The sequence below is a fragment of the Typopeltis vanoorti genome, chromosome 10, assembly GCF_054136105.1.
Source record: "Typopeltis vanoorti isolate ZY-2024b chromosome 10, IOZ_Tvanoo_1.0, whole genome shotgun sequence".
Classification (NCBI taxonomy): domain Eukaryota; kingdom Metazoa; phylum Arthropoda; class Arachnida; order Uropygi; family Thelyphonidae; genus Typopeltis; species Typopeltis vanoorti.
This window is the reverse complement of record NC_143558.1, coordinates 123,245,068-123,272,380: the sequence shown is the minus strand read 5'-3', so window position 1 is coordinate 123,272,380 and position 27,313 is coordinate 123,245,068. Positions and strand designations below refer to the sequence as shown.

The following is a 27,313-nucleotide window of genomic DNA, read 5'->3' as shown; positions in this document are numbered from 1 at the left end:
TATAATGTTAGTTATGAGGATCAGCAGAGGGAATGTGTACTGCAGAGTTTGGTAGATAGAAGAAGGAGAGGTGATATGATTGAGACTTTTGAACTGTTGAGAGGTAGTTACAGGATTGACACTGGTGAGTTCTTTTGCTTGGTTGAACAGCAGGAAGGAGTGACGACAAGGGGGCCATCCCTGGAAGCTACTTACTAAAGGAAGCTGTGAGAAGAGGATGAGGAGTGGTTTCTTTGCATGGAGGGTGGTTGAACCGTGGAATGCATTGCCTGATAGAGTGGTGAGAGCGAGAATGATCAATGAGAGTAAGGAGTGGTATGACAGACTTTGTGTTTCCTAGGAGAGACCTCCTACGAGGAGTCTTTTGACTCCATGGAGGCCTGAATAATAATAATATACAAGTAATATATGGAAAATATATGATGTATAAGAAATATGATATGCTATATTACAATTACATACTGTTATTAGAAATTAGATACTGTATGTCTCATTTGTAAAGACACTGTTGCTGTGTTGAAAGAATACAATATACGCTGCCACTATGAAACAAAACACACTTCAATGTTTTTGGAATTTAGAGAAAAGGAGCATTCAAATAAATTTGAATCATTATGTCATTGTTTGCATTCTCAGCAAGGCTTATTTACAAAAGAAAACTCAGAAAATGCCTTAACCTTGATAAGCTACAAGGTTGCTTATGTGTTGGCTAAAAAAGGAAACCATTCATCGATGGCAATATCATCAAAGAATGTATGATGGAAGCAGTGGCCGAGTTATGCCCAGAAAAACTTAATATTTTTAAAATAATAAGTCTTTTGCCAAATACTATTGCTCATCTGGTCGAAAATATGGGAAATAACATTATCCAGCAAGATGTAGGCAAAGCACAATGTTTTAGTCGGTATTCTTTCGCGCTGGATAAATTAACTGATGCTTGTAATACCTCGCAACTTGTAGTATTTTTATGTTGTTACGTCTCTATATTTTCATTTTCTTATTAGATTACGTATTTAAGTATGATCCAAATTGATCCAGTCTTCTCTATATCCTTCTACCTTAATTTTATATCTCTCTCATTAATATATAACCCAGTTTGGCTCCTAGGGATATTTCCTCTTCAGAAACTGGCAAATTTATATTTTAACTGTGCCAGCCAGCTTCCTACAACAAGAATATAATTCAGGCTCAGAGAAATATTCCTAGGTTTTAGGCATATACGTTAATCTAGAATTCACACGCAAGTATATAGATCTCAGTACCTTGCAATCGTGACCTTAGATCTAATCTCAATTATATAATTATCTGAATACTTTCCCACTATTTGGTTCAATTTTCATAAGTGGTAGTTTGACACCTCGAATTCAGGCAAGACTCAGGTTCAAGTAAAAAAAATGTTTATTAATGCTAAAAGACAGGTACATAAAATCTTGTATTAAGTTATCAAAACTTCTGAATTGCTAGCTAAGTGAATGTCTTATGCTAAGTATACAAACTGTTCAATACTAATCTAACCTTCTCACATAAACTGACATGCAAAATCATGTAATACAAATGGATAATTACACAATGTCACACTCAAGTCAAGTTCCTTCATTCACATTTACTTTAAGTAGATATTTCACACTCATTTCTCTCTTAGTTAAATTTACTCAATCATATACTTCAATCATATACAAGTTAGAGATTTATCCTATACAATTCTTTGTCTAATACAATTCATCATCATGATCATCATCAAATTCCTGCCATGTACCTTCACGGGGTGTACAGGATATGATAGTACTACATGAAAAAAAATTTACATCATTCCTAACTTCCTATCTACAATTTTCCTCCAAATCAGTCTGTTACTTGTCAAGACTCCAACATTATCAGATCTTATATTTCTATCGTCTAAGGCACTTTGTACTGTATCAATCCACCAATATCTTGGTCTTCTTCTGGGTCGTTTTCCTGCCAACTTGGCAGAGAACACTTGTTTCGCTAATCTTTCTTCGCCCATTCTGTTTAAGTGACCATACCACCTGAGATTAGCTCTGCTAACGCATTCCTGGATGCTGACAATGTCAAGTTCTTTCCTAATATCCTTGTAATATGATATTGCCATTGATGCCATCTGTTCATGCCTCTAATCTTTCTCAGGACTCTCATACCTGTGGTCTCTAGTCTTTGATCAACTGTTTTACTTCTGACCAAGCTCTCAGATCCATAAGTTAAAACTGGTTTGAACACTGTCTTGTATACTAATTTAGTGTTCCGACTAATTTCTCTCTTATTCCATATGAATTTATTCAATTGACTTCCCACCATACCAACTTTGCTGATTCTGTTATCTATTTCTATATTTAATTTACCATCTTCACTAAAAACCGTGCCTAAGTAGCTGAAATGTTTTAATTGTTCCACAGGTTCCCCATTCACAACACAGGTGAGATTTTCAATGCTGCCTATTTTCATTGTCTTTGTCTTTTTATTGCTGACCTTCATACCATATCTATTACAACACTTATTCAATTTAGTCAGAGAATCCTGCAGACTTGTAGCGGATTTATTTAGAAGTATAACATTGTCCGCATAAAGCAAAGAGCTGACATTAACATCTCCAAATTTAATATCATGTTTAATACCACATTCCTTTATAATGTGATTCATAAAGATAATGAATAACAGAGGGGATAATGTGCATCCTTGTCTCACACCAGATTTAACATTAAACCATCTTCCTGTACTTTCTTCAATTCTAACTGCCGACTTACCACTCAAATACAGACTAAGTATTGCTTGATATAATGCCCCATTGACACCATATAACTGTAGCGTATTGAATAGCTTCTCTCTTGGCACCTTGTCATATGCCTTTTCCAGATCAATAAAACTTAAATACAGATCTTTATTATATTCCCATGCTTTCTCAACTATTTGTCGTAAAGTGAAGATCTGATCCTGACAGCCTCCATTTGGCCTGAATCCAGCTTGTTCTTCACCAAGCTTTTCTTCCACAATTCTTCTCAACCCTTTCTCAAGTATACTTGCATAGATCTTGCCAGGAACACTCAATAGGGAAATACCTCTGTAATTCTCAAATTCAGTTTTATTTCCCTTTTTTATATATGGATACTATTAGAGATCTACTCCAATAATCGAGAATTTGTCCCTCTGTCCAGTCTTTCTGAACTATACAGTGCAACCACTGTAAGACTTTTATACCATCATACTTCAGCATTTCTGGTCGAATATCATCTACTCCTGCTGCCTTTCCACATTTCAAGCCTTTGATGGCATTTTCTACTTCAAGTATGGATATGTATTCCTCACTGCATGCCTGGTCAGTGTTTTTTACCACTGTGCTGTCATCACTGCTAGTTTCATTTAGCAGTTTTTCAAAGTAATTACTCCATTCTTCAAGGATATCTTTTTCTCCCATTTTCATGTCACCTTTATCATCTCTAACTCCTTTTACAGCACTCTTTCCTTCATTCCTAAGCTTCTTCAACAACCTCCAGAATGGTTTGCCACCTTCTTGATATTTATTTTCTGTGCTCTTGCCAAAGTCCTCCCATGACTTTTGCTTAACTAGTTTTACACAGTGTTTAGCATTCTTGCATTTGTCTCTGTATTCTCTAAGAGCACAAGCTGACTTATTTGCCAGGAACTTTTGATATGCTTTCTTCTTTTCCTTCACTGCCTCTTTTACTTCCTGTGTCCACCATGGAGTTCTAATTTTTCTATCCTTGCAAACAACTTCACCACACGCCTCTCTAGCTGAATCAATCAGGGCTTTTTTCAAGGCTTACCACTGAATCTCCAAAGTTTGATTCCTGTTCTCAAACTCTTTCATTTTTTCTTCAATAATCTTTGTGTATTTTAGTCTACAGTTCACATCTGAGAGCTGCTGAACTCTTATTCACTTTAAAACTTTCTTACATGTTATTCTTTTCAATATGAAATTCAATTTTATCCTGCTCAAGACTAAATAGTGATCACTTCCAATTTCAAATCCTCTGTACACTCTGGTGTCCTGCACCAGGGAGAAAACATCACTATCAACAATAACATAGTCAATGAGACTTTTCTTATTCCTTGCCTCTTCTCTCCATGTGAATTTGTGCCCATTTTTATGTTGGAACATGGTGTTAGTACTAACCAGTCCATGTCCTGAGCAGAAATCCAACAGGTATTTGCCATTATTATTAGCTTTGCTCTTTTCTCCAAATTTTCCCAAAACATTTTTGTATGTCTCACAATCATTTCCTACTCTGCTATTTAGATCCCCAACAAGGTCCAACTTTTCCTTTTTCATTGTATCAGTAGCTTTCTCTAGAGTCTCAAAAAATTCCTCCGCTTCTACCTTAGTAGAACCTTCTGTGGGACCATAGGCACAAATAAGTATCATTGTCCAGTTCCCCATTCTGATATTTGCCCAAATCACTCTACTTGTCAGTGCCTGCCATTCAGGAAGATGAGCCTTGTATTTTGTGTTGAATAGTATGGCTACTCCTTCTTTTCCTTGATTGTCATTGCCTGAATATAATATTTTGTATTTATTGGTCAGACAGATCTCACCAGTTTTGGTCTTTTTTGTTTCAGTCACCCCTATTATGTCGATCTGGTACTTATCTAATTCCTCAGCTAGCTCCATTTCTTTGCCATTCAGGCTTCTTATGTTGATAGTACCGATCTTTATCTCTGGTGATGTTGAGTTGGGGTGTGTTTTCAGATTTGTTCCAGTAGCTGACTTTTCGCTGTTCGCCCTGGTTCCCTGGCGAAAACAATGGGGGCCTTGTTTAACCGGGCGACACCCCAGCCTGCATGAAATTTTGTCGTGTTGTACCATCATTTTTTATTTTGGTTTAACCAATAAGAATACAATTTGGTCGGCTAAATCCCAAATTGCCAGCCCATCCTCGTTCGTTCAGTATCCAAGTAGATACCCAACAGGGTGCACCACGTGAAGGTGAGGATTGGACATTAGGTCAGAAGCCCTGATCAGTTCTCCGCATTCATTGAAAGGCTATGTGGAGCTCTCCTCTCAGTTATACAGCTTTGACCCTTAAGCACCCCGTCTAATAGAATTAGCTGTATTAATTACTCTATCCTATCAAAGTTCTCTAAAATGTCCTCAGTCTTGCTTTATCAAGACACAAATTCTACCTTCAAACAATCTCAAGATATAATAGGTGTCCTCCCGCGATGAGTCTTCGGACTCCTTGGAGGTGTCAGGAATGATAATAATAATAATAATAAAACAAAAGAATCTTTACTTTACCAAGTCCCTCCGAAGGTCTATTAGCTGCCACGTGTTGCTCGGGTCATCCTTCGTCTTGGTTGGTTCTGGGTCAGGTGTCGTGACTGAGTTGTTCCGTTCTCTCCTACCGGACACAAATCAGGAAATGGCTGGAACTACGAGCCTTCTCCGCTTGCTCGGGTGTGTTGTTCATTGTTTGGCACCATTCTGCATGAGCTCTTGATTCTCGTACAGGTCTCCGCAGAATACCTCTCAGCACAAGTCATGAATACGGCCGGCTGTCCATCAACATAGCACTCTGGGCTTGTCCTATCTCCGATCACTCGTCGAGAGTCCTCGATCTCCAAAATTCCCGAAGAAAACAGGAAAAAACCATAGAGCTTGCCGCGTATTGCCTTAAATATTCTTTCTCAGCACCCTCTTTTTTTGTATTGTTTTTTCGTACGATCCATAACTTATATCGCCCTTAGGTTGATCCCCGTTGCTTTCCCTCCTTGCTATTAGGTGTTGCTTTCGAGGAAAGGCGCTTACATCAGCCTTCCCTGTAAGCTGCAGCCTTCGGTGTTACGGTAGGCACGTGAGGCCCGGATGTGACTTTTGATCTGTTAGTCATTGCCTATCTGGCGACTTACGATTTTATGATAGCTTAAAATACATAAATTAAGCCATTATTCCTTTACATGAATTGCTAATCTGACAATTCTTGATTTTAGCTTTCCGTTTTACAATAAATATTTCCAATACATTACACATACTGATATACACTTTCACATACAACAACTTAGGTGTTTCTCACCTTCCGCTGGTAAGCAGCTATTATGCAAATTTCTTTGCTATTTTGTAAAGCTTACATGTTAGATCCTGAATGAATAACTTGTCAAAAAGTTCTCCATTCAATATCTAACAACGTGGCATTGACGATGAACTTAATGTCACACAGGAATTAGCATCACTTCGCAGCATGCACGGTACTACAACAGGAGAAGACATCTTCAAAGAAATTCAAAAAACACTAACAGAATATACTTTGGACCGGAATCGTCTGCGGTGCGTGACAGTTGATGGAGGAAAAAACATGTCTGGTATAAAAATGGGATTGGTTGGGCAAATCACAAAAGCTTGTGAGGATGTAGAAATATCAAAACCAATGTTTCTTCACTGTGTTATCCACCAACAATCACTTTGTGGAAAATACGTTGATATGAGCTGTGTCTTGAAACCTGTTATTTCTATGGTAAATTTCATTCGCTCTCATGCACTTAACCATCGCCAGTTTAGGTCTTTTCTCGAGGAATGTGATTCTGAGTATGTTGACTTGACATATTATACTGCAGTTCACTGGCTTAGCTGTGGAAAGCTTCTTTCACACTTCTTTCATCTCAGGAATGAAATTGATATATTTCTTACCGAGAAAAACTGTTACGAACCACTTTTATCAGATACCGAGTGGGTTTGGAAATTGGCATTGTTTGCAGATCTGGTGAACCATATGAACAATTTGAATTTAGAGTTGTAGGGTGAAAATAACTTAGTCTGTGATTTATTATCTCATATCAAGGCATTCAGAGCAAAGTTGATACTTCTGGAAGGCCAGGTGAAAAATTGTAACTTTGCTCATATGCCATACTGTGCAGAATTGCATAAAAAGGGTGAAGCAGAATTTCCTTTCTCGTTTGCAAATTTAGTTATTTCAAATATCTTAAACAACAATTTCAGAAACTATTTGCTGATTTGGACGCCAATGCTAGGGAAATAAGATTGTTTCAAAATCTGTTTGACTGTGCTGTTACTGATCCCAAGTCAACTTCAAATGGAAATTATTGAAATTCAGGCAAATGAACATATTAAAGATAAATACAAGGAAGGAAACTTGATCGATTTTTATAAATTGTTGAACTCTGAGCAGTTCCCAAATTTGAAGAAATATGCTTGTAAATTTATCTCTATTTTTGGGACAACATATCTTTGCGAACAAACTTTTCCCCCGAATGAAATATATCAAGTCAAAATTTGAACTTGAGTTTAATCAGATTTTAAAAACACAAACACAGTTACATCATTCACATTAATGGTTTTATTATAATTTGTGATAAAAATATGAGAGCTTGCTGATAGTGTTCGTTGTCATTAATATACGATAAATTAATCTCACATACTCTGTAATCAGTTTCATCTGCTTTCAATAAAATTTTAATATTTTATTGAAAGCAGATAAAACAGTTGAAAATTTCAATAAACTCACTTATCTAGTTCTAGAGGTTTTTTTACTACAGCCCGCTGAACAGTGCTGAAGTACCCAATGTGGCCCTCACGGCGAAAAGTTTGGAGACCACTGTTCTAGAGGATGCAGTTGATCTTTAAGAGAATGTATGAAGGCAGCTAGCTGAATGAAAGGTTTGAAAGTAACATGGATATCATATTTGCAGAGAACTTTGGCAATTTTTTATGATGTACTTATATGGGATGAGCATTCCCATATCCCAGTTGGAGGTAAACATCTAAATTACAGAGAATTCGTTATAGGATTGAGAGACTATTTTAAGAATCAGCGTTAGATATGAATCACAGTGGAAATAACATCAATGGCTTTGAGAGTATATGGTGTAAGTTGGAAATGTTTAGGCCATGTGCAAAACCAGTGATCATTATGGGGGAATTCAACTATAGCAATATAAACTAGGCAGAGAAAACAGCATGCAGTAACAACTAAATTTTTGGATTTCTTGAGGGACAATTGTCTTAGGCAAGCATGTAGTGAAGGGAACATGAGGATCAGTTTTGAATTTGGTCATAGTGTCAGAGGATATGATTGTGTCTGAGATGTCATACTTGCCCCAATTTGTGAGAATGATAATGTAGTCCTGACTTGGAGGATGAATAGGCATGCAGAGGTATCACAGACAGATGGTATTTATGTAGAGTTCACAGGCAGATGACTATCAAAGGTTCAGAAACTAGCTTGAAGCAGTACAATGGATTAAAGAATTTAAAGTAAGAAGGGTTTAAGAAAACGGTTGACACCAACAGCAGATTGTATACCTCAAGTTTAAGAAGATAAAGTAATTTAGAACCAAAAGGAAAACAAGAGAAATAAAAGAGGAACTGCAGATGAAAAAGGGATTATAGAGGAGAGTTGTGTGAGGAATATAATTAATAGAGGAATAAAGCTTAGGATAAGAAAGTGACTACTATTGTAAGGAGAGAAATATTAGAATATGAGAGGAGAATCTCAATGAGTTTTTTTGCTATGTGGCGAACAGGAGGGGAAAAAAATGATAGTGGACAGATTACCTTGCTGAATGGTGATGAGACTCTGGTGACCAATGCAGATGACATAGTTGAGCTACCTAATGATCACTTTTATTAGAGCATTCTATCCTGATACAGCAGGTTTTATTCCTAGATGGATTCAGAAACAAAAAACAAAAAAAACCTTGTTCAGAAACAACGGGATAGAGTTGGTTGCCTTAGTCCATATGCTGCGACCTCAGATTGTAGGTATTAGTGAGACCTGGCTATTAGAATTAGACCTACTAACTGGTATCGAGTATCAACGGTACAGTATTTTAGGGCAGGATACAGAGGACAGGAGAGGAGGGGATGTGCTGCTAATGATATTGGATGGCTTGAATCCATTTAGAGTTGAGCCCTATGATGGGTATTACTACTAACTAACAATATTTCATTTGGCAGTAAGTTTGAAGCCATCTGGTGTGAGGTAGAATCTAACAAGATCAATTACATAGTGGGATGTTGTTACAGACCTAGTGGATCAGTTGCTAGTGATGAAGAAATGCATCCCCAAATAGAAAAGATGAGCACGAAAAGAATAATCATAATGGGAGACTTTAATTATTCAAATATTGATTAGGTAGCAGTAGAATCTCGCGAGAAGAATGAAAATGCATTTATTGAGTTGTTGTGGGAGAACTTCCTCAAGCAGCATGTGACAGAAGGAACTCGAAGACAAAGAGTGTTAGATTTGATTATAGTGTCAGAGGGCATTTCAGTTAAAAACGTAACTATTCTGCCTCCGGTTGACAGTCATTCGGTACTCACTAGGGAAGTGACTAGCTTTATGAATGTTCCATTCAGAAAAGGTTAAATGCCAAACTACAAAGCAGGAAATTATGACTAACTGAGGTGTACACTGAGTTCAGCGGAATGGTATCGATTGCTGGATGTGAAGGAGAATATTCACAGTGCATGGGAAGCATTTCAAAAATACTTAAATTATGCAATATCAGAATGTGTCCAGAGAGTTCAAAGAAATAATAGAGTAGAAGTCAAATGGATGTGTAATTTTATTAAGTAAAAGATTCATAAGAAACGGATGATGTAGAAGGAATACCGCCTGCATAAGGATGATGTATTATGAAAATTATAAGCAGTAAGCCAGAAGAGTCACAACTATTGTATGGAAAACTAAGTCTGAGTATGAAAAGAAACTGTATCTACAAGCTAAAGACAACTCACAAGAATTCTATCTATATGCTGCAAGTAAAAGAACAACTTTTCTGAATGCAGATAGTGTGTGGGTGACAGATACAAAAGAGGTTGTTCAACTAACGAGTGCCCATTTTGCTAAAAGCTATCAACCTGGTCTATGCAACATTGAGTTCACTGTTACCTCTTCTGAAGAAACTCAAATGTATAAAGAGAGGTATTAGAGTTATTGCACAAACTGATGGGATATCAGCCAGGTGCTAAAAGAGTAAGTAAATAAAGCACCGTGCCTCCATGTGCATAAAGATGACGTCCGTTATGAACTTTATAAGGAGCAGGCTAGAATAGTCACAACTGTTGTACGTAAAGCCAAGTCTCAGTATGAAAAAAAACTGGCTGCATGCTAAAGACAACCCACAAGAATTCTATTGACATGCTGCAAGAAAAAGAAAGAATGAATATGAAAGAATATGAATATTAATGAGTGCCCATTTTGTTAAAAGCTATCAGACCCCAGTGTACGCAACATTTTAGCTCACTGTTACCTCTTCAATATATGAAGAAATGCAAATGTATGAGGATGAGATATTAGAGCTGTTGTGCAAATCGAATAAGAATTCAGCAATAGGGACTGATGGGATATCAGCATGTGTGCTAAAAGAGTGTTCAGCGGAACTGGCCATTCCTTTGACCAGGCTGTTTAATATAAGTCTCAGAACAGGGAAGATTCCGCAAGAATGGAAGGAATGTATGGTAATTCCATTGCACAAGGGCAGTGCAGAGACTGATGTATTCAACTGTCGATCAGGAGTGGTGGTGAAGATCTTATAAAAATTGGTTAGGGTTCGAAATGAGTGCCCATTTTGTTAAAAGCTATCAGACCCCAGTGTACGCAACATTTTAGCTCACTGTTACCTCTTCAATATATGAAGAAATGCAAATGTATGAGGATGAGATATTAGAGCTGTTGTGCAAATCGAATAAGAATTCAGCAATAGGGACTGATGGGATATCAGCATGTGTGCTAAAAGAGTGTTCAGCGGAACTGGCCATTCCTTTGACCAGGCTGTTTAATATAAGTCTCAGAACAGGGAAGATTCCGCAAGAATGGAAGGAATGTATGGTAATTCCATTGCACAAGGGCAGTGCAGAGACTGATGTATTCAACTGTCGATCAGGAGTGGTGGTGAAGATCTTATAAAAATTGGTTAGGGTTCGAAATCAGAAATGGGTTGACAGTGACTCTCTACTTTACAATGAGCAACATGAGTTTACTAAGAGAAGGTCATGTTTCAGCAACTTGCTCACATTCTATAACAATGTTACCATTGACCTAGACAAGGGGAATGGATAATTCCTTCCTGGAGAAAATGGATTTGGGTTACAGAATATTAACATGGATAAGAGGATGGTTGACTGACAGATATCAAAAAGTGGTATACTGGGGATGTGAGTCTGCAAGATTTAAGTCGTGACAAGAAGCTTAAGGTCGAGACTATAGAGTTTTCCATGCACAGGAGGCCGTTGCATGCTTTGACCATCCTGGAAGAGTGAAGATACCTCGGTATCATGTTCACCCCAAAGGGAAGGTCATCTGTCCCTTCTATCCTAGGAGCTGGGATCGCTTCTTTGAGGAAAGCTTCTGTCAAAAGCCTTAGCAAAATTCAAAAGTATCATGGTGTATCCATTCCCCTTGTCTAGTTCAATAGTAACCATTTCTGATTGCAAACCCTAACCAATCTCCTACCTCGCTTTTACCACAAGTTGGTGCTTGGTAGGACATATATCTCGGTACTGTCCTGAATGGAGAGGGCTATCCATTCAGCCGTGAGATCATGGCTCCGACTGCAACGTGACACTTCTACTGCATATTTCCATGCAAGAGTGAAGGATGGTGGGCTCGGGGTTCCATCACTTAGATGGATGATTTCACGCCTGCAGCTGTCAAGAATCGCATAGTTAGAACTATCTTCTTCCCCAATCTGCAGAGAGGTTTTCTATAGCCCATTAATACAAGAAGAATTAGACAGGCTAAAGGCTGTTATCATAATCAAGGTACTTTAATCAAGTCAGCACCTGCAGAACACAAGAGGTGGGCATCTCTGTTGCACTGTTCTGTAGATGGTGCTCCTTTAAAAGAGTCATATCTGGTGCCTCCCCAGCATGATTGGGTAAGGGATGGCACCAGACTCCTCCCTGGGTTTGAGTATATTGACCTTATCAGGACGAGGATCAATTCCCTGCCTACTCGAGCCCGCACAGCTCGATGGGGTAGTGATGACTCAAACTGTAGGGCTGGCTGCCACTACAGTGAGACATTGCCTCATATAACCTAGTGTTGCTTCCTCACCCATGGAGTCCGCGTCTGGAGGCATGATGCCGTCCACATTATAGGATCTCCGCAGGTTTGCGTAAGCTACACTTAGTGATTAAAAGAGATGGCGCCCACTAGCCTATAGTCATAATAATAAAGTAAGCTATTGTAAAAATAACAAAGATCTAGTTTGTAAGTACGGGAGGAGCATGAGGCAACTCCGAGGCTTACCAGCACCACCATCTCTTTACATGGCTTATGGAGTGCAGATAGTTATAATGACTTAAAACAGCTTGGGCTTGAGCAGAAGGATATAAAACTTCTTTCCTTCAGAGCCCTGCATGGCACACTAGTGGCATGGCATGGCCACCAGAGAATGACTACAATAATAACTAGAACAGGCATAGGGTAAAACACTTGTAAAAGCTTAGGCCTATATCAAGTCAGGACGAGATGTAAGGGTAGTACTGCCCATAAACGGTAAAAAAAAAAAAAAAAAAAAAAGTGGTGTACCACAAGGATCAGTGTTTGGTCCACTGTTCATTTGGTCAATCTGTACATTAATGATATTGGGAAGGATTTGACAAATGACATACAGTTATTTGCTGATGATGCAAAGATAGGTAGGATAATCAGGAATAGGTCAGTAAATGTAAGTCATTCACTTTGGCGTAATTAGATATCAAATGTGATATTATATTGGTGCGATTAGGCTAGGTATCTTGGAGTGTTAATAGATAGGAAGGTGAAGTTCAGGGGCCATGTGGCAAAGATTGCAAATACAATTAAGTTAAGGGGATAATAAATCCCTCATTATTTTACAGCCGGATACAAAACTTAGAGATCGAAATCTAAGAGTTTTATGCCAAAGAACTATCGGCAAGTCCAAGCGTAAGTCATCACTTGGGTAGTACAACACCCAAGTGATGCAAGTAATTGCAAATACGACTCAAAAGATAACTGCAATGCCGAAATGAACGTTCAGATGTAAAGATAAACATCTCATTTTGCTTCTTTACAAGGCCTTCACAAGACCTCACTTGGACTATTGTGCACAGATCTGGTCTCCTGGTGTCCATTGTGATTCTGATATATTGGAGAGAGTACAAAGGAGAGTAAAATGATATCAGGATTATGGAATACTGATTTTGAAGACAGATTGAGAATTGTAGACTGCAGACACTAGCATACAGGAGAAAGAGGGGTGATATAATGGAGACTTACAAACTTCTGAAAGGTCATACAAGATTGCAATTGATGGAATTTTTCAATGGAGGGTGGGGGAAGGACGAGAGGGCATCCTTGGAAGCTGAGAATGAAGGCAGCTAAGGAGGGGGATGAGGGCTAGATTTTTCTCTCAGTTGGTGGTGAGTGAATCCATTGGATGTTGTGAGTGCAAGCAGTGTGAATGAATTCAAGAATAAGTATGATAGCTGGTGTGTATAATATGTGGCCACCTTGATGAGTCTCTGACTCCCTGGAGGTCTCTCTTATTAATAATAATAATGAGTGGCGAAGTGTTAAAAGTTACTGAAAAGGATATATCCCAAATATTAGAGTATGCTAAATGTCGGTAACACAGAGAGACTACAGGAATTTCACCTTGCATTTTAAGGGAATGTACTGTGGAAATATTGGTACTATTAACTTGGCTGTTTAATGAGTCTTGCAATGGGCTAGTTCCTGGAGAGTGGAAGGAGGGTAAACATAGTGCCATTGCATAAGAGTGGTGGTAGAATGGAGGTATCACATGTCACACTACTACAGGCCTGTTTATATTTCTTCTGTAGTTGATAAGATTTTAGAGAAATTGGTGAGAACTTGTACACAAAATTATGCAGATGAGGACAATATCATTTCTACAGAACATCATGGATTTGTTAAAGAACACTCTTGTTTTAGTTATTTAGCAATAGATTAACAAGAGCAGTGGATGAGGGTAAGGTAATTTTTTTGGATTTTGCAAAGACATTTGACAGAATCCCACATGATAAGTTGGTTTTTAAGTTGAAATATATCCTAATCCATATGTTTCAATTTAAACCAACTTAAAACTAGTCACCAATCCAATCCACTAACTGAGGTTAGTGGATTGGATTGGTGACTAGCTTTCTGATTGATATCAGAGTTATATATGGGGGGGGGAACAGTATCAGGGAGTAGGAATGTTACAAGTGAAGTTCTACAGGGTTCAGTACTGGGACCATTACTGTTTATTACTGTTTATTTATGTCAATGATATTGTCACAGGGCTACAGGGAGATATTCAGTTGTTTACAGATAATCTAAAGCTTGGGAGGGTTATTAGTGATAGTGCTAATGTTTTGGCTCTTCAAGAAGATTCGAATAAGCTGGAAAGATGGGAAAATGAAATGGGAATGTCAGTTTAATGCAGCTAAATGCAAGGTTTTAAAATTTGAGATCCACAGATGGGATGATTCATATTCACTTAGTGGAGTTATACTGGCAGAACTGGAGGAAGCAAGGGATATCATCATAATCAAATTCCTGACATGTACCCTCAAGGAGTGTACAGGATATTATTCTAGTACTACATGAAAAACTTACATCATTACCAACTTCTATCAACAATTTTCCTCCAAATCAATCTGTTATCTATCACGACTCCAACATTATCACAGGGCTACAGGGAGATATTCAGTTGTTTGGAGATAATGTAAAGCTTTGGGAGGGCTATTAGTAATGGTGCTGATGTTTTGGCTCTTAAAGAGGATTTCAAGACCCTATATTTCTGTCTTACAAAGCACTTTTTATTGTATCAATCCACTTCTGAGTTTTTTTTACTGCCAGCCTAGCAGAGAACACTTGTTTTGCTAATCTCTCCTTTTCCATTCTGTTTAAGTGACCATACCACCTGAGATTAGTTCTGGTAACACATTTCTGGATGCTAGCAATGTCAAGCTCTTTCCTAATATCCTTATTTTTAATATGATATTGCCATTGATGCCATCTGTTCATGTCCCTAATCTGTTAATACGGCTAATTTAGTGTTTTGACTAATTTTTCTCTTATTCCATATAAATTTATTCAGTTGACTTTCTACCACACTGGTTTTCTTGATTCTATTGTCTATTTACATATTTAATTTACCATCTTCACTAAAAATTATGCCTAAGTAGCTGAAATGTTTTACTTGTTCTATAGGTGCTCCATTCACGATGCAGTTGATATTTTCAATATTTCTGCCGATTTTCATTTGTCTTGTTATTGCTGATTTTCATAACAAATCTTATTACGCATTATAATACACTATATTACAACAGTTATTCAATTTAGTCAGGGAATTTTGCAGACTTGTAGATTTATTTAAAAGTATAACACCATCTGCATAAAGTAAAGAGCTGAGGTTAACATCTCCAATTTTGATATCAGGTTTAATACTACTTTCCTTCATAATGTGATCCATATAGATAATGAATAACAGAGGGGCTAATGTACATCCTTGTCTGAAACCAGATTTAACATCACTCCATCTTCCTGCCTCCTTCAATTCTAACTGCTGACTTATAACTCAAATAAAGACTCAGTATTGCTTGATATAATGCCCCATTGACACAATATAACTGTAGTGTTTTGAATAGCTTTTCAAATGGCACCTTGTCATATGTCTTTTGCAGGTCTACAAAACTTAAATATTTGAATTATTATAGATAGAAATTTGAAGTTCAGAACATATTGCAAAGGTGGTGAAGATGTTTCACAAAATTTTTGCAATATCGAGGAGGACATTGACCATGAGAGGTAAAAGTGTGGTAGTCTCATTTTACAAAGCTTTGATCAGAACAGCTGGATTTCTGTGCACAGATCTGGTCATCAGGATTTTGAAGGGATGAAGTAACTTTGGTTAGGGTGCAGAGATAGATAACAAAAATGACATCAGAACTATACAATGTTGATTATAAGGAGAGAGAGAAAGAGACTGAGGGTATGCAGTTTGCAGAGTTTGGTGGATAGAAGATAAGGGAGAAGATATGATTTAGACATTTAAGCTGTTGAAGGGTTATTATTGGATTACACCGAGGAGATTTTTCATATGTGGTAGAATGAGGAGAAGAAACAAGGACAAGGGCCATCATTGAAAGTGACAAAAGGAAGTAGCGAGTAAACTTTTTTTTTTTCATGGAGAGTGGTAGGAGCATGGAACGCACTGCCTGAAAGGGTGGGAAAAGTGCAAACAGTGAATGAGTTTCAGGAGTGGTATGACAGACTGATAGACTTTGTATTGACTAGTGTTGACCTCTCACAGTGAGTCTTGTGACTTCATGATGCTCGAAAAGATAATAATAATAATGTTATTTTTTGTGCTAGAATATAGTGCAATTACACAAGAAATTTGTATTTCCCAAAGAGGAAGTTGATATAGTGAGAGAGAAAAATAGAACAGCTGTTGCTGTATTAGAACAGAATATGTTCTGAAAGTTGGAAGTTTAAGGAAGAAATAGTTTAAAGGAATTTCAAAACCAAAAAGTTGGAAAAGAGTGTTATGAGGGAAACAAACAGTTATCCCAAAATTAACAGATGAAATCTTGGAAAAGATGGTTTTATTACTAGAGGGTTGGTGAGGATTCAAGGTTGAGAAGTGCAAGAGCAGAGTGTGTTATAAATACTCAGTTCTCAGAATGTCAGTAAGGTAATGAGCACTGGATGGGATTTCACATTTAGTAGAGAATGTGCTAAGGAACTGACAGCTCCATTGACTTGGCTTTTCGATGAAAGTCTGGCTATGGAAAAGGTGCCCCAGGAGTGGAAGAAGGGTAAGATTGTTCCATTGCATAAGGGTGGTGACAGAATGACAGTGTCAAACTATGGACCAATTCGTATTTCTTCTGTAATTATTAGGATTTTGAAGAAATTAGTGAGAGATTTTATACAACCTTAGGCAAATTAGGATAATGTTATCTGTAAGGATCAGCATGAACTTATTAATGGGCATTCTTGTTTTAGTAATCTAATTGCCTTTTACAATAAAGTAACAAAAGCAGTTGATGAGGGAAAGGCATATACTGCTATATTTTTGGATTTTACAAAAGCATTTGACAGGTTGCCACATGATAAGTTGATATTTAAGTTACAGCATATGGGTTTGGATATCAGGTTAGTGAAATGATTGGCTGTCTGGTAGATATCAGAGAGTCGTGTATGAGGGAGCAGTATCAAGGAAGCAGAAAGTTACAAGTGGGATCCATATTGTTTAACCTTTATATCAATGACACTGTTAATGTTATTTGCAGATTATTTGAAGCTGGGAAAGGTAATAGTGCCAATATTATAGCCTTTCAGAGGTTATAATATTAGCAATAGTCTGTCCAGTTTATTCCTTCAGGAGAAATAAACTGGACAGACTGGCAAATGAATGGGAGTATCAGTCCAGTGGTACTAAATGTAAAGTCTTGAAGTTTGCAATCTATTGATTGGAAGCTGTGCTGGAGGAAGCGGAAGAGGAAAGGAATCTTGGGATGATGATGATGATGACACATAAGAACCTGAAGTTTAGGAGACATATTGCAAAGGTGGAGAAGATAACGAAAAAGGTTGCTGCAAGACTAAGAAGGATGAACGCTGACCAGAAGAGATAGAAGAGTTGTGGTTCCATTGTATAAAGTCCTGATCAAACCTTATCTAGATTTTGTGCTCAGATTTGGTCACGGAATATTTGAAGGGGATAAATTAACCTTGGAGAGGTCCATAGACAGATAACAAAAAAAGATATCAGGACTATATTCAGTGTTAGCTCTGAGGATAGACTAAGATCTGCAGAGTTTGGTCAACTGAAGTAGAAGAGGTGATATGATATGATTGAGACATTTAAACTGTTGAGAGGTAGTTACAGGATTGACACTGGGGAGTTCTTTTGTATGAGGAAGGAGTAAAGACAAGGGGAGGACATCCATGGAAGCTAGAAATGGTGAGTAAGAGGGTGAGGAATAGCTTTTTTTTTTGTTTGTTTGTTTGCCTGTTTTGGCTTTTGTGGTACTCAAATGTGAATGGAGCCTCAAGATCTTTCATAACCAGTGACATAAATACTGATCCCCTCACCTTTCTCAAGTGGTGTGAGGACAATTTAGTGAACTATCTGTAAGACAGATTCTACTTCATTCACACTTACTTTTTGGTAATGTATCCTTTCCAGATCAGTTTTCTCTTAGATATAGAAAGGCTTAGGAGCTGTTGATTATTCATAATAGATTCCAAAGAACAGAGATGGAATGAAGGATGATGAGAAGTTCATTTGGTATGATGTATTTGGATTCGATCAAGGTATTAAACATACCTTCTCTCCCTGCCAGGATGTAAAAAGGGAAGAAAATAAACTCTTCAATAAACTACCCAAAAGTTGCTAAACAGTAGAGTGGAGTCCTAGCCTGCAGAGATAAATTGTCTGATTAATCTCCCCCCCCCCACACACCAAATCTATTCCCATACATTTCTTACATTTTGGATATATAAATGTGAATACTAAATTTTGTCAATTGAGCTTCTGTTGATTGGAAAGACCTGGGTTCAAATTCTAGGTCTTTCCAACTAAATGTAAAGAGCCTTCATCAGGATTTTCCAATTGAAGGTGAGTTAGCCAGTCTCATATGAAGATGGCAGGGTTTCCTCCCAGAAACTGTTTTTTTACTCTGCAAAACAGGCAAACTGTCCAGAAGAACACACATGATTGAACAGGAAGGATACTATGGGGATAAGGATTAATTGCCCTATTCTATCAGATTTGGTTTCAAAAGTCTGCATAGTCTACACATAAGTGTAAAAACAGGAAGGTAGTCAATAATTGAAGTTTGCTATTTGCAGTTTTTCTAATTTTTAAAATTTTAAGATTTTTAAAAGTGTATTTTTCTAGGATTCAAAGTTTTATTTTATTTTATTTTTTAAATTTAATTTTTTTTAAATTTGTTGTTGTTGTTTATAGTACACAATTTTGTAAATTTCTCTCAAATTTCAAAGAAAAATCACACTACCTTCACCAGCACTCTAAATCGCAGTATAAATATTTGTGTAGCTGATAATTATAGAGTACAACTGTTGTTCACATTTTAAAAAGAATTAAAAGACCTATAATACCCTATGATCAAATAAACAGCCTTTCAACTTTAATCACTGAAATGGACTTCTTTTGATGTCTTTGAATTATGGTGAAGCCATCAGTACTCTGTGGCTCAGATGTTTTTAGTACGGTCTATACTAAAATCTGTATGAGAATTTAAAGGCCTTCTACATCTCAGAAATAACAAAAAAATAAAAATCTTGAAAGTGCACAAGGACAATGTTACTGTCAATCTAAACTACGTAGATTATAACATAAAAAATGACCACTTTTCTTAGACCAGTTCCCCTAATCTAATCTAATCCTGTGGCCTCCTCTTCAAGAGGGTTGCAGCTAATGAACAGTCCACTTCCATGCCTCTCTATCTCTTGCTTCTGTAAGATTCTTGCCTGTCCAATCTTTGATGTTGTCTTTCCACTGCTTCCTCTCTTTCCCTCCACCATCCCCTGCAATACCATTCTGGGAAGCTCTTCAGAAGAACCGCCTCATCAAATGTCCTGCAAACGCTATTTTTCTTCTTTGGATACTAGCCATATAGTCTCTTTTCATTTTGGATCTTTTAAGAACCTCTTCATTGCTCGCTCTTTCAGTCCAGTTGATACGATCCATTTTTCTCAAGCACCACATTTCAAATGCATTCAATCAGTCACTCATCTCCTTATTGATTGTCCAGTACTGTGGGTACATCCATATATCCCCATGCTCCAGATCATTGTCTTGAGGATTCTTACTTTTAACTGTTTGTTCAGATTTCTGTTTCCTAATATGTGGTATATTTGGAAAAATGCTGCTTTTTCTTTTTTAATTCTGTTCTTAATTTCATAATTAGATCTACTGGCTTCTGTTATCCAACTCCCAAGGTATTCAAAACTTTTTACATTTTCTATTCTTTGTCCGTTCAAAGTGATTTCCATCCCATCATTTCCTTTCCTTGAAATCTTCATCACTTTTGTTTTCTGAATGTTTATTTTCATTTTATATCTCTCATTTCCAACCCTGTTCAGTCTGTTCAAAATTCTTTGCAAGCCTTCCTCTGTTTCGCTCATAAGTACAATGTCATCTGCATATCTTATATTATTTATCAGGTGTCTGTTTATCTTTATTCCATCCTTCAGATCTTCCAAGGCCTCCCTCATCATCCATTCATTATAGACATTAAAAAGGAGTGGGGACATTCCACACCCTTGTCTCACACATTTTCTTATGGGGATCAATTCAGTATCCTCTCCTTCAAATCTGACCCTGGCTTCTTGAGTTTTGTATATTCTGAACAAAATTCTCATAATATTTTTATCTATTCCTATTTTATGCAAAATATCAAATAAAATAGAGTGATTAACGTTATCAAAAGCTTTTTCATAGTCCACAAAGCATAGATATAAATCTTTATTGCACTCAATCATTCTTTCCCCCAATATCTGTAGTGTTGTGATAGCTTCCCTGGTTCCCCTGAAACCAAACTGTGCTTCATTAATTTCCTCTGTTCCATTCTTCTATATATTATGTTGATTAGGACTTTTGCAGCGTGGCTAATCAGCTGATAGTTCTGTGCTTGTTGCAATCCATTATTCCTGTAGTCTTGGGAATAGGAATAAAAATAGATCTTATGAAGTCTTTAGGTATTATAACCTCCTCCAGACTTCTATTAAAGATGATGGATAGAAGTTTTATTCCTTTCTTTCCCAATGCCTTCAGTATCATCCACTCCTGGAACTTTCCTATCCTTTATTCTTTTAATGGCTGCTGCAGTTTCCCATTCTTTAATTTCTGGGGCATCATCATTTTCTATCTGATCACATTCCAGATTATCTTCATCTCCATAAAGTTCTGTAACATACTTCTTCCATCTTATCATTTTTTCAAACAAAATCTTTCCTCTTTCATCCTTCAAAGCACTGCTTTTTATTCTTCTCTTCTTCCCTGAAATCAAGTTCAAGCCTTCATAGACCTTTCTCATATCCTTTGCTGTATCATTTTCCTTGCAGATCTGATTGAGCCAGTCTTCCTTTGCCTTTTTAGCCAAAATTTTTACTTGTTTATTCATCTCTTTATACCTGATTTGGGCTTCATCGCTGTTCTTATTCTTCCATTTTCTTCTTTCGTCCATTTTTTCTATCACCTCTTCAGTAATCCAGGGCTTCCTTCCTCTTCTCTCTGCCTCACCCAGAAGACCTTTAGCACATTCCTTGATTTTCTCTCTTAGATCAGTCCAGATTACTTCTAGGGGTCTATCAGTATCAATACTGCTGATCTTATTTTCTAGTTCAGCTTGATATTTCTCTCTAATATCTTTTCTTTTTAGTCCATCAATTCATATTTTTATAGTTGCATTTTCTTTATTTATTCATTTTAGTCTGATTTTTATTATAATTGTGAGAAGGTTATGGTCACTATTGCAGTCTGCTCCAGGATAAGCTTTTGCATTTTTTATTACATTTCTATATTTTGAGTTCATTAATTAATCAATCTGATTTCTTCACCTCTCTGCCCAGGTGCTCTCCACGTATACAGTCTTCTCTCATGTTGTTGAAACCAGGTGTTAGTCACTATCAATTTGTGTTTTCTGCAAAACTCCACCACAATAAAAGGGGAGAGCAGGCTGTCTCCCCTTTTATTTCTTTCTCCCAAGCCCCAAGGGCCCACCAGACCATCCTCTCTTCCTTTCCCTATCTTTGCATTTATATCTCCCATCAGTATTATATCTCTGTTATTTTTTTCAAATGTAAACATTCCTCATTTGTTGATCGATCTCTTCAACTTGTTCATCTGTATGATCTGTTGTTGGTAAGTATACTTGAATTATGAGGATATTTCTATGTTTGGCCTTTATTTTCAAAGCAATCACTCTTTCAGATCTCTGCCAATATCCCTTTGCCATTCTTCTCCTCCTGAGTAAATAAATCTAAATCCATCATCTGTTCTAATATCTCCTTTCCCTTTCCATCTAACCTCTGAGAGTCCAAGAACTGATATCTTCATTCTTTTCTAAAATAAATTTAGTTTAATCCTTTATCCAAGTGTTAGCAAACAAAGTTTGCGCCTGAAGATACTTCAAGACTGAGACAACTCATAGCAAAGGTGGACCAAGTTCTCATCACTCCTGTCTCAGTATCTCCCATAATGCAAAGCACATCTCCTTACAGATATGTATAATGCTATGCATTAAGGGAAGGGCCACTACCCAGACTGGTCTCGTCAGTGGGAGCCAGACCCAGAAGTGGAAATACCAAGGCAGAAGCAATGGAGAGGTCCTCTTTATTTATACGAGTTGCCAAAAGGTGCACCACCTTATTCTTAAATTACTCTGGATTCAGAGAAGATGTTGAAAGTTTATTTTCCACTTGGTTAATAAATTTAGTTTAATCCTTAACACTTGGGGAAAAAAAAAGTGGAAAATAAACTTTCAACATCTTTCTCTGAATCCAGAGTAATTTAATAATAAGGTGGTACACCTTTTGGCAACTCGTATAAGTAAAGATGACCTCTCCATTGCTGCTGCCTTGGTATCTCCACTTCTGGGTCTGGGTAGTGGCCCTTCCCTTAATGCATAGCATTATACATATCTGCAAAGAGATGTGCTTTGCATTATGGAAGATACTGAGACAGGAGTGATGAGATCTTGGTTCACCTTTGCTACGAGTTGCCTCAGTCTTGAAGTATCTTCAGGCCAAACTTTTTTGCTAACACTTGGATAAAGGATGAAACTAAATTTATTATAGTCTAATCAAGTGGAAAATAAACTTTAAACTTCATTCTTTTCATTTCTCTGATCACATTGGCCATCTTTCCTGCTTGATACATGGAATTAACGTTCCAGGTGCCCATATTTGTATTTTATTTGAGGTTCAGTTTCTTATGTTGTTGTGTCCTTACATTAGTTTCAGAACTTCTCGGAGGATAGATCTACAAACCTCCTCCCTGGTAGGAGTGAATTATGCACAAGAACAGATGGGACCAGGGGTCCCATCTGTTCTTGTGCATAATTCATTCTTCCGTATTAACTTGTTCATCATTATTTGGAGAAAGAGAAAAAGTATGCATGGTGGTTCTCCGTTGCCTTCCATGCAGTTCCCCTACCACCAACAAAATTAAGACACCCCCCCACTTATACACAGATCACAATCATCCTGACTCCTAAAATATGTCACTTCCTGGCCAACAGATGTGACCACAAACTTTTAGGTAGTATTAACTCACCCACCTACAAACTAGTCAAATATTTAGTCCAAGTGCTTTCTCAAACTGCTCACAATACCTCATCACATATTACAAAAAAAAAAAAAAACCTTTGCCTATTTTAAGTTCAGTATACAAGACCTCATGCTCCCCAAATATTGACTTAATGGTCATTTTAGTGTCTTCTCCTTATTCACAAATAGCCCACTTAAAGACATTCTGGCTTTTATCCAAGCAGAATTTCTTCCTGATATCTCAGCCCTATTTCAGTTCACCATGAACTTGGACTATTTAGTTGGCAAGGAAAATTACTCTACAAACAAACAGAGGAAGCAGTCATGCACCTTACCCCACCAGCTAACTTTTTCATGGAGACATATGAAAAGAATGCCCTTAATTTTTCTCCCCTTAAACCCACTATTTGGCTATGCTGTGTGACTTTTCCTATCCCATTTGAATAGCCAACATCCATCGATCCAATTCACACTAGTCTCCCCTTCCTTAGACACCCTGGTTACAAGACAACCAAATGGATCTCTGACTTTCACAGTCTATAGAAAACACACACACAAACAAAATGATTCAATGTGAAGTCATTAGCATCTATATACAAGTAGCATAGTCATGAAGATATTTCATGTGCAAACTTTGATTACACTTGGATAAAGGATTAAGGAAGAATATAATTTCTTGGCATCTTTAATTTAATTTGACTACATTAGTAAGTGTATCTTTATTGATATATATATATATATGAGTAACATGAAATTAATAAATAAATATTTTTCAGTAGCTGTGAAGTTTTTGAGTGATCAGATGCATTTACAATGATTCAAATACTGGGACACTTACCTTTAATACAGCATCAATTGGATGCACTCCCAATCTCATGCAGCATGCCCATACCATGTATGGACAAGGTCTGGCTTCTGGAACTTCATCAGCAGCAACATCTGCATCTGTGTGATACCCCTGACCAGCAGCAGTCTGCTTCAAAACATTTAAAATCTGTGTAGGAAAGCCTGTTGTAGAACCAATCTTTAGTTTCAAGTCTTTCCTTAAGGTATTTACAGTTTCACTGACACCTGGAAAAAAAAAAGTTATGATTGTTTTGAGCAGTATGCTATAGTAATAGTGTTCTCAAACCTTTTTAACTTTTAATATGTACATCCTTTCAGTATGAAAGAGATGAATTTTCTCTGTTTTGAAAACTTGGTAAGGAGGACTCTTCTTTTACCTCCCACCCCCACCTACTTTCCAATGCTCATTTTGTTTCAGAAGGCTGACTGCAGATAATTCACCACTTACAGTATGTGATAAAAACACACCATTCAATAGAGATGATGATCTTTCAATACTGTTATTATACAGTTGACCCTTAAACAATGTGGATTCACTTATATGCAGATTTTTTTTTCAATAAATATACTAGAAATATTTTTGGAGATTTGCGAAAATTTGAAAAACTTGCAGACAAACTGCACAGTTTAGAAATATTGAAAAAATTAAGAAAAAGTTAGGTATGTCGTGAATTAATAAAATATATGTAGATACTAGTCTATGTTATCATTTATTACCATAAAATATACACGGATCTATTATAAAAAGTTAAGATTTATCAAAACTTACGCACACAAACTATCAAACCATCCATGGCCATTTACAGTCAAGGGAAATGTAAACAAACGTAAAGATGCAGTATTAAATATCATCACTGCATGAAATCAACTGTTTTTAATTAATTAGAATAAAATAAAAATTTTATAACGATTTATTCATTAGTATATAGGCTAGACTACTGTGAAGCAATCGTATCGATTACACTACCATAAAACAATCCTATTGCTGCTGCTTCATTATCAATGCATGAATCGTTATACCTGTAAATAAATATGAATTTCTTTTTCGTATTATTTTTTTCATTTTTGATGTCTAGAGTTAGTAATATGTATAACCTTCACGGTGTTTTGTATCATATAAGACAATACTGATGTAGGTCAATTCATCTTGCAAACAGATGATGTAAACTTACAGTATTGATAAATACAGTACTGTAAATGTATTTTCTCTTCCTTATGATTTTCTTTTCTCTAGCTTACTTTATTGTAAGTATACAGTATATAATACATATAACATACAAAATCTATGCCAATCGACTGTTATCAGTAAGGCTTCCGGTCAACAGTAGAATATTAATAGTTAAGTTTTTGGGGAGTCAAAAGTTATATGTGGATTTTCTAACAACATGGGTGAGGGGTCAGCACTCCACACCCCTGTGTTGTTTAGGGGTCAATTGTATTATTATTATTAACATTCGACTTCCATGGAGTCAGAGACTCATCACAGGAGGTACACACCATCACTCACAAACCATGCCTTAAACTCATTCAATATGTCTGCATTCACAACATGCTCAGGCAACTCATTTCACTCACCAATCCCTCTCTATGCAGAGAACCAACTCTTCCGCTCACACCCTCCTTATACAGTTTCTAGGGATAGCCTCTTGTTCTACCCCTTTGTTCTACCATCTTTGTGAATCTTCTCTGGACTCTTTCTAACATCTCCTTATCACCATGAAAACCAGGTGACGAAATCTGTGAACAGTAATCCATGTGAGGCCTGATGAAGGCCTTATATAATGGAATCATAACCTCTTTATTTATGCATACCAAGGTCCTCTGTATCATTGCAATTATCTGATGTGATAACTTCAAGAACTTGTGTAATGTGGTCCCTGAATTGCAGGTCCTTGTCCACCTCCACTCCAAGCGCTCGCATCTCCTCTACCTCCTTCAAAGTTTCTCCACCAGGTGTATACTTTGCATTCCATCGTTGCTTACCAAATTTCAAAACCTGACATCTCTCCCACCAGTTGGAGAGAGTGACCATATGGTTTTGACTTGGAAAATATCAAAGAGACGGGAACATATGTGGAATTATAAGGCAGATGATAATAATAGTCTAAGACATCAACTTAGGGAAGTTTCATGGAGGGAGGAATTGGAAGGCCGGGATATCATTAGTGCGTGGGAAATTATGAAAGAATATTTGTTAGCAGCAATGGTAAGTTGTATTGTATACCACAAGTGAACAAGAGGACACAATTTGGAGTAAAGTGGATGACAAGCAATATTAAACAGGAATTGCATGCGAAAAAGAGGCTGTGGAAGAGATATAAGGAGAAGAGAAGATGCATGAAGAGTATAAGACACAGGCCAGAAGAGTGACTAGTATGGTGAGGAAGACGAAACTGGAATATGAGAGGAGATTAGCCCTAAGATCCAAAGAAAATCCTAGGGAATTTTTTAGATATGTAGCCAGTAGGAGGAGAAATGACTGAGGAAGAATGATATTGTGGGATAAAAATGGGAATAGAGTGGCTGATGCAGAGGACATAGTAGAATTGTTCAATGAACACTTTATTGGAGTATTTCATCCTGGAGGAGTCAGTTTTAATGCTAGAGGGATAGGTCAGGTTCGAGGTTTAGAGGTACAGGAGGAGAGCATGTTTCAAATACTGAGTACTCTGGATGTCAGTAAAGCTGTGGGACTGGATGGTATTTCACCACGAGTTTTGAGAGAATGTGCTAGGGAACTAACAGTGCCTTTGACCTGGCTTTTCAATGAAAGTCTGGCTGCTGGAAAGGTGCCCATGGAATGGAAGGAAGGTAAGATAGTGCCATTGCAGTATCAATTTACAAAAAATGTCCCTTTTTTCTAAATTCCAAAAAGCATGACACCTAATATATTACAATCCCTTACCTGTGGAATGTCACAGCGCAACCAAGCGCCAAAATGGATAATCCATATTTTTTGAATTAATCCAATTTTTAACAGGAACTCTTTCCTTTCCAACTGTCCCTTTTTTAACATGGAAGTCTATGGGCGACCGCTGTGCATGTCGTGATACGTTAGCAGGCGCCTCGTCCTCGTTCGCAAATGGAAGTGACGTTACCGGAAGGAGGATGAAGCGGATGTTACATCAGGCAGATGTCACAATGACGCACCGATGTGTAGAGGAGGATAGCGTCTCGCTAGTGGAATAATTATGCCCGCC

At 37.2% G+C, this 27,313-nt stretch overlaps 1 protein-coding gene across 1 annotated transcript in view; it reads right to left on the bottom strand.

Annotated features, from left to right (window-relative positions):
* Positions 1–27,313, bottom strand: part of LOC150102758 (uncharacterized) — a 174,695-nt gene that overhangs the window by 33,752 nt on the left and 113,630 nt on the right. The window contains exon 5 of the mRNA XM_090399294.1: positions 24,106–24,338. Within this exon, the coding sequence (XP_090255420.1) occupies positions 24,106–24,338 (233 nt within the window). The remainder of the gene's footprint in view (positions 1–24,105; positions 24,339–27,313) is intronic.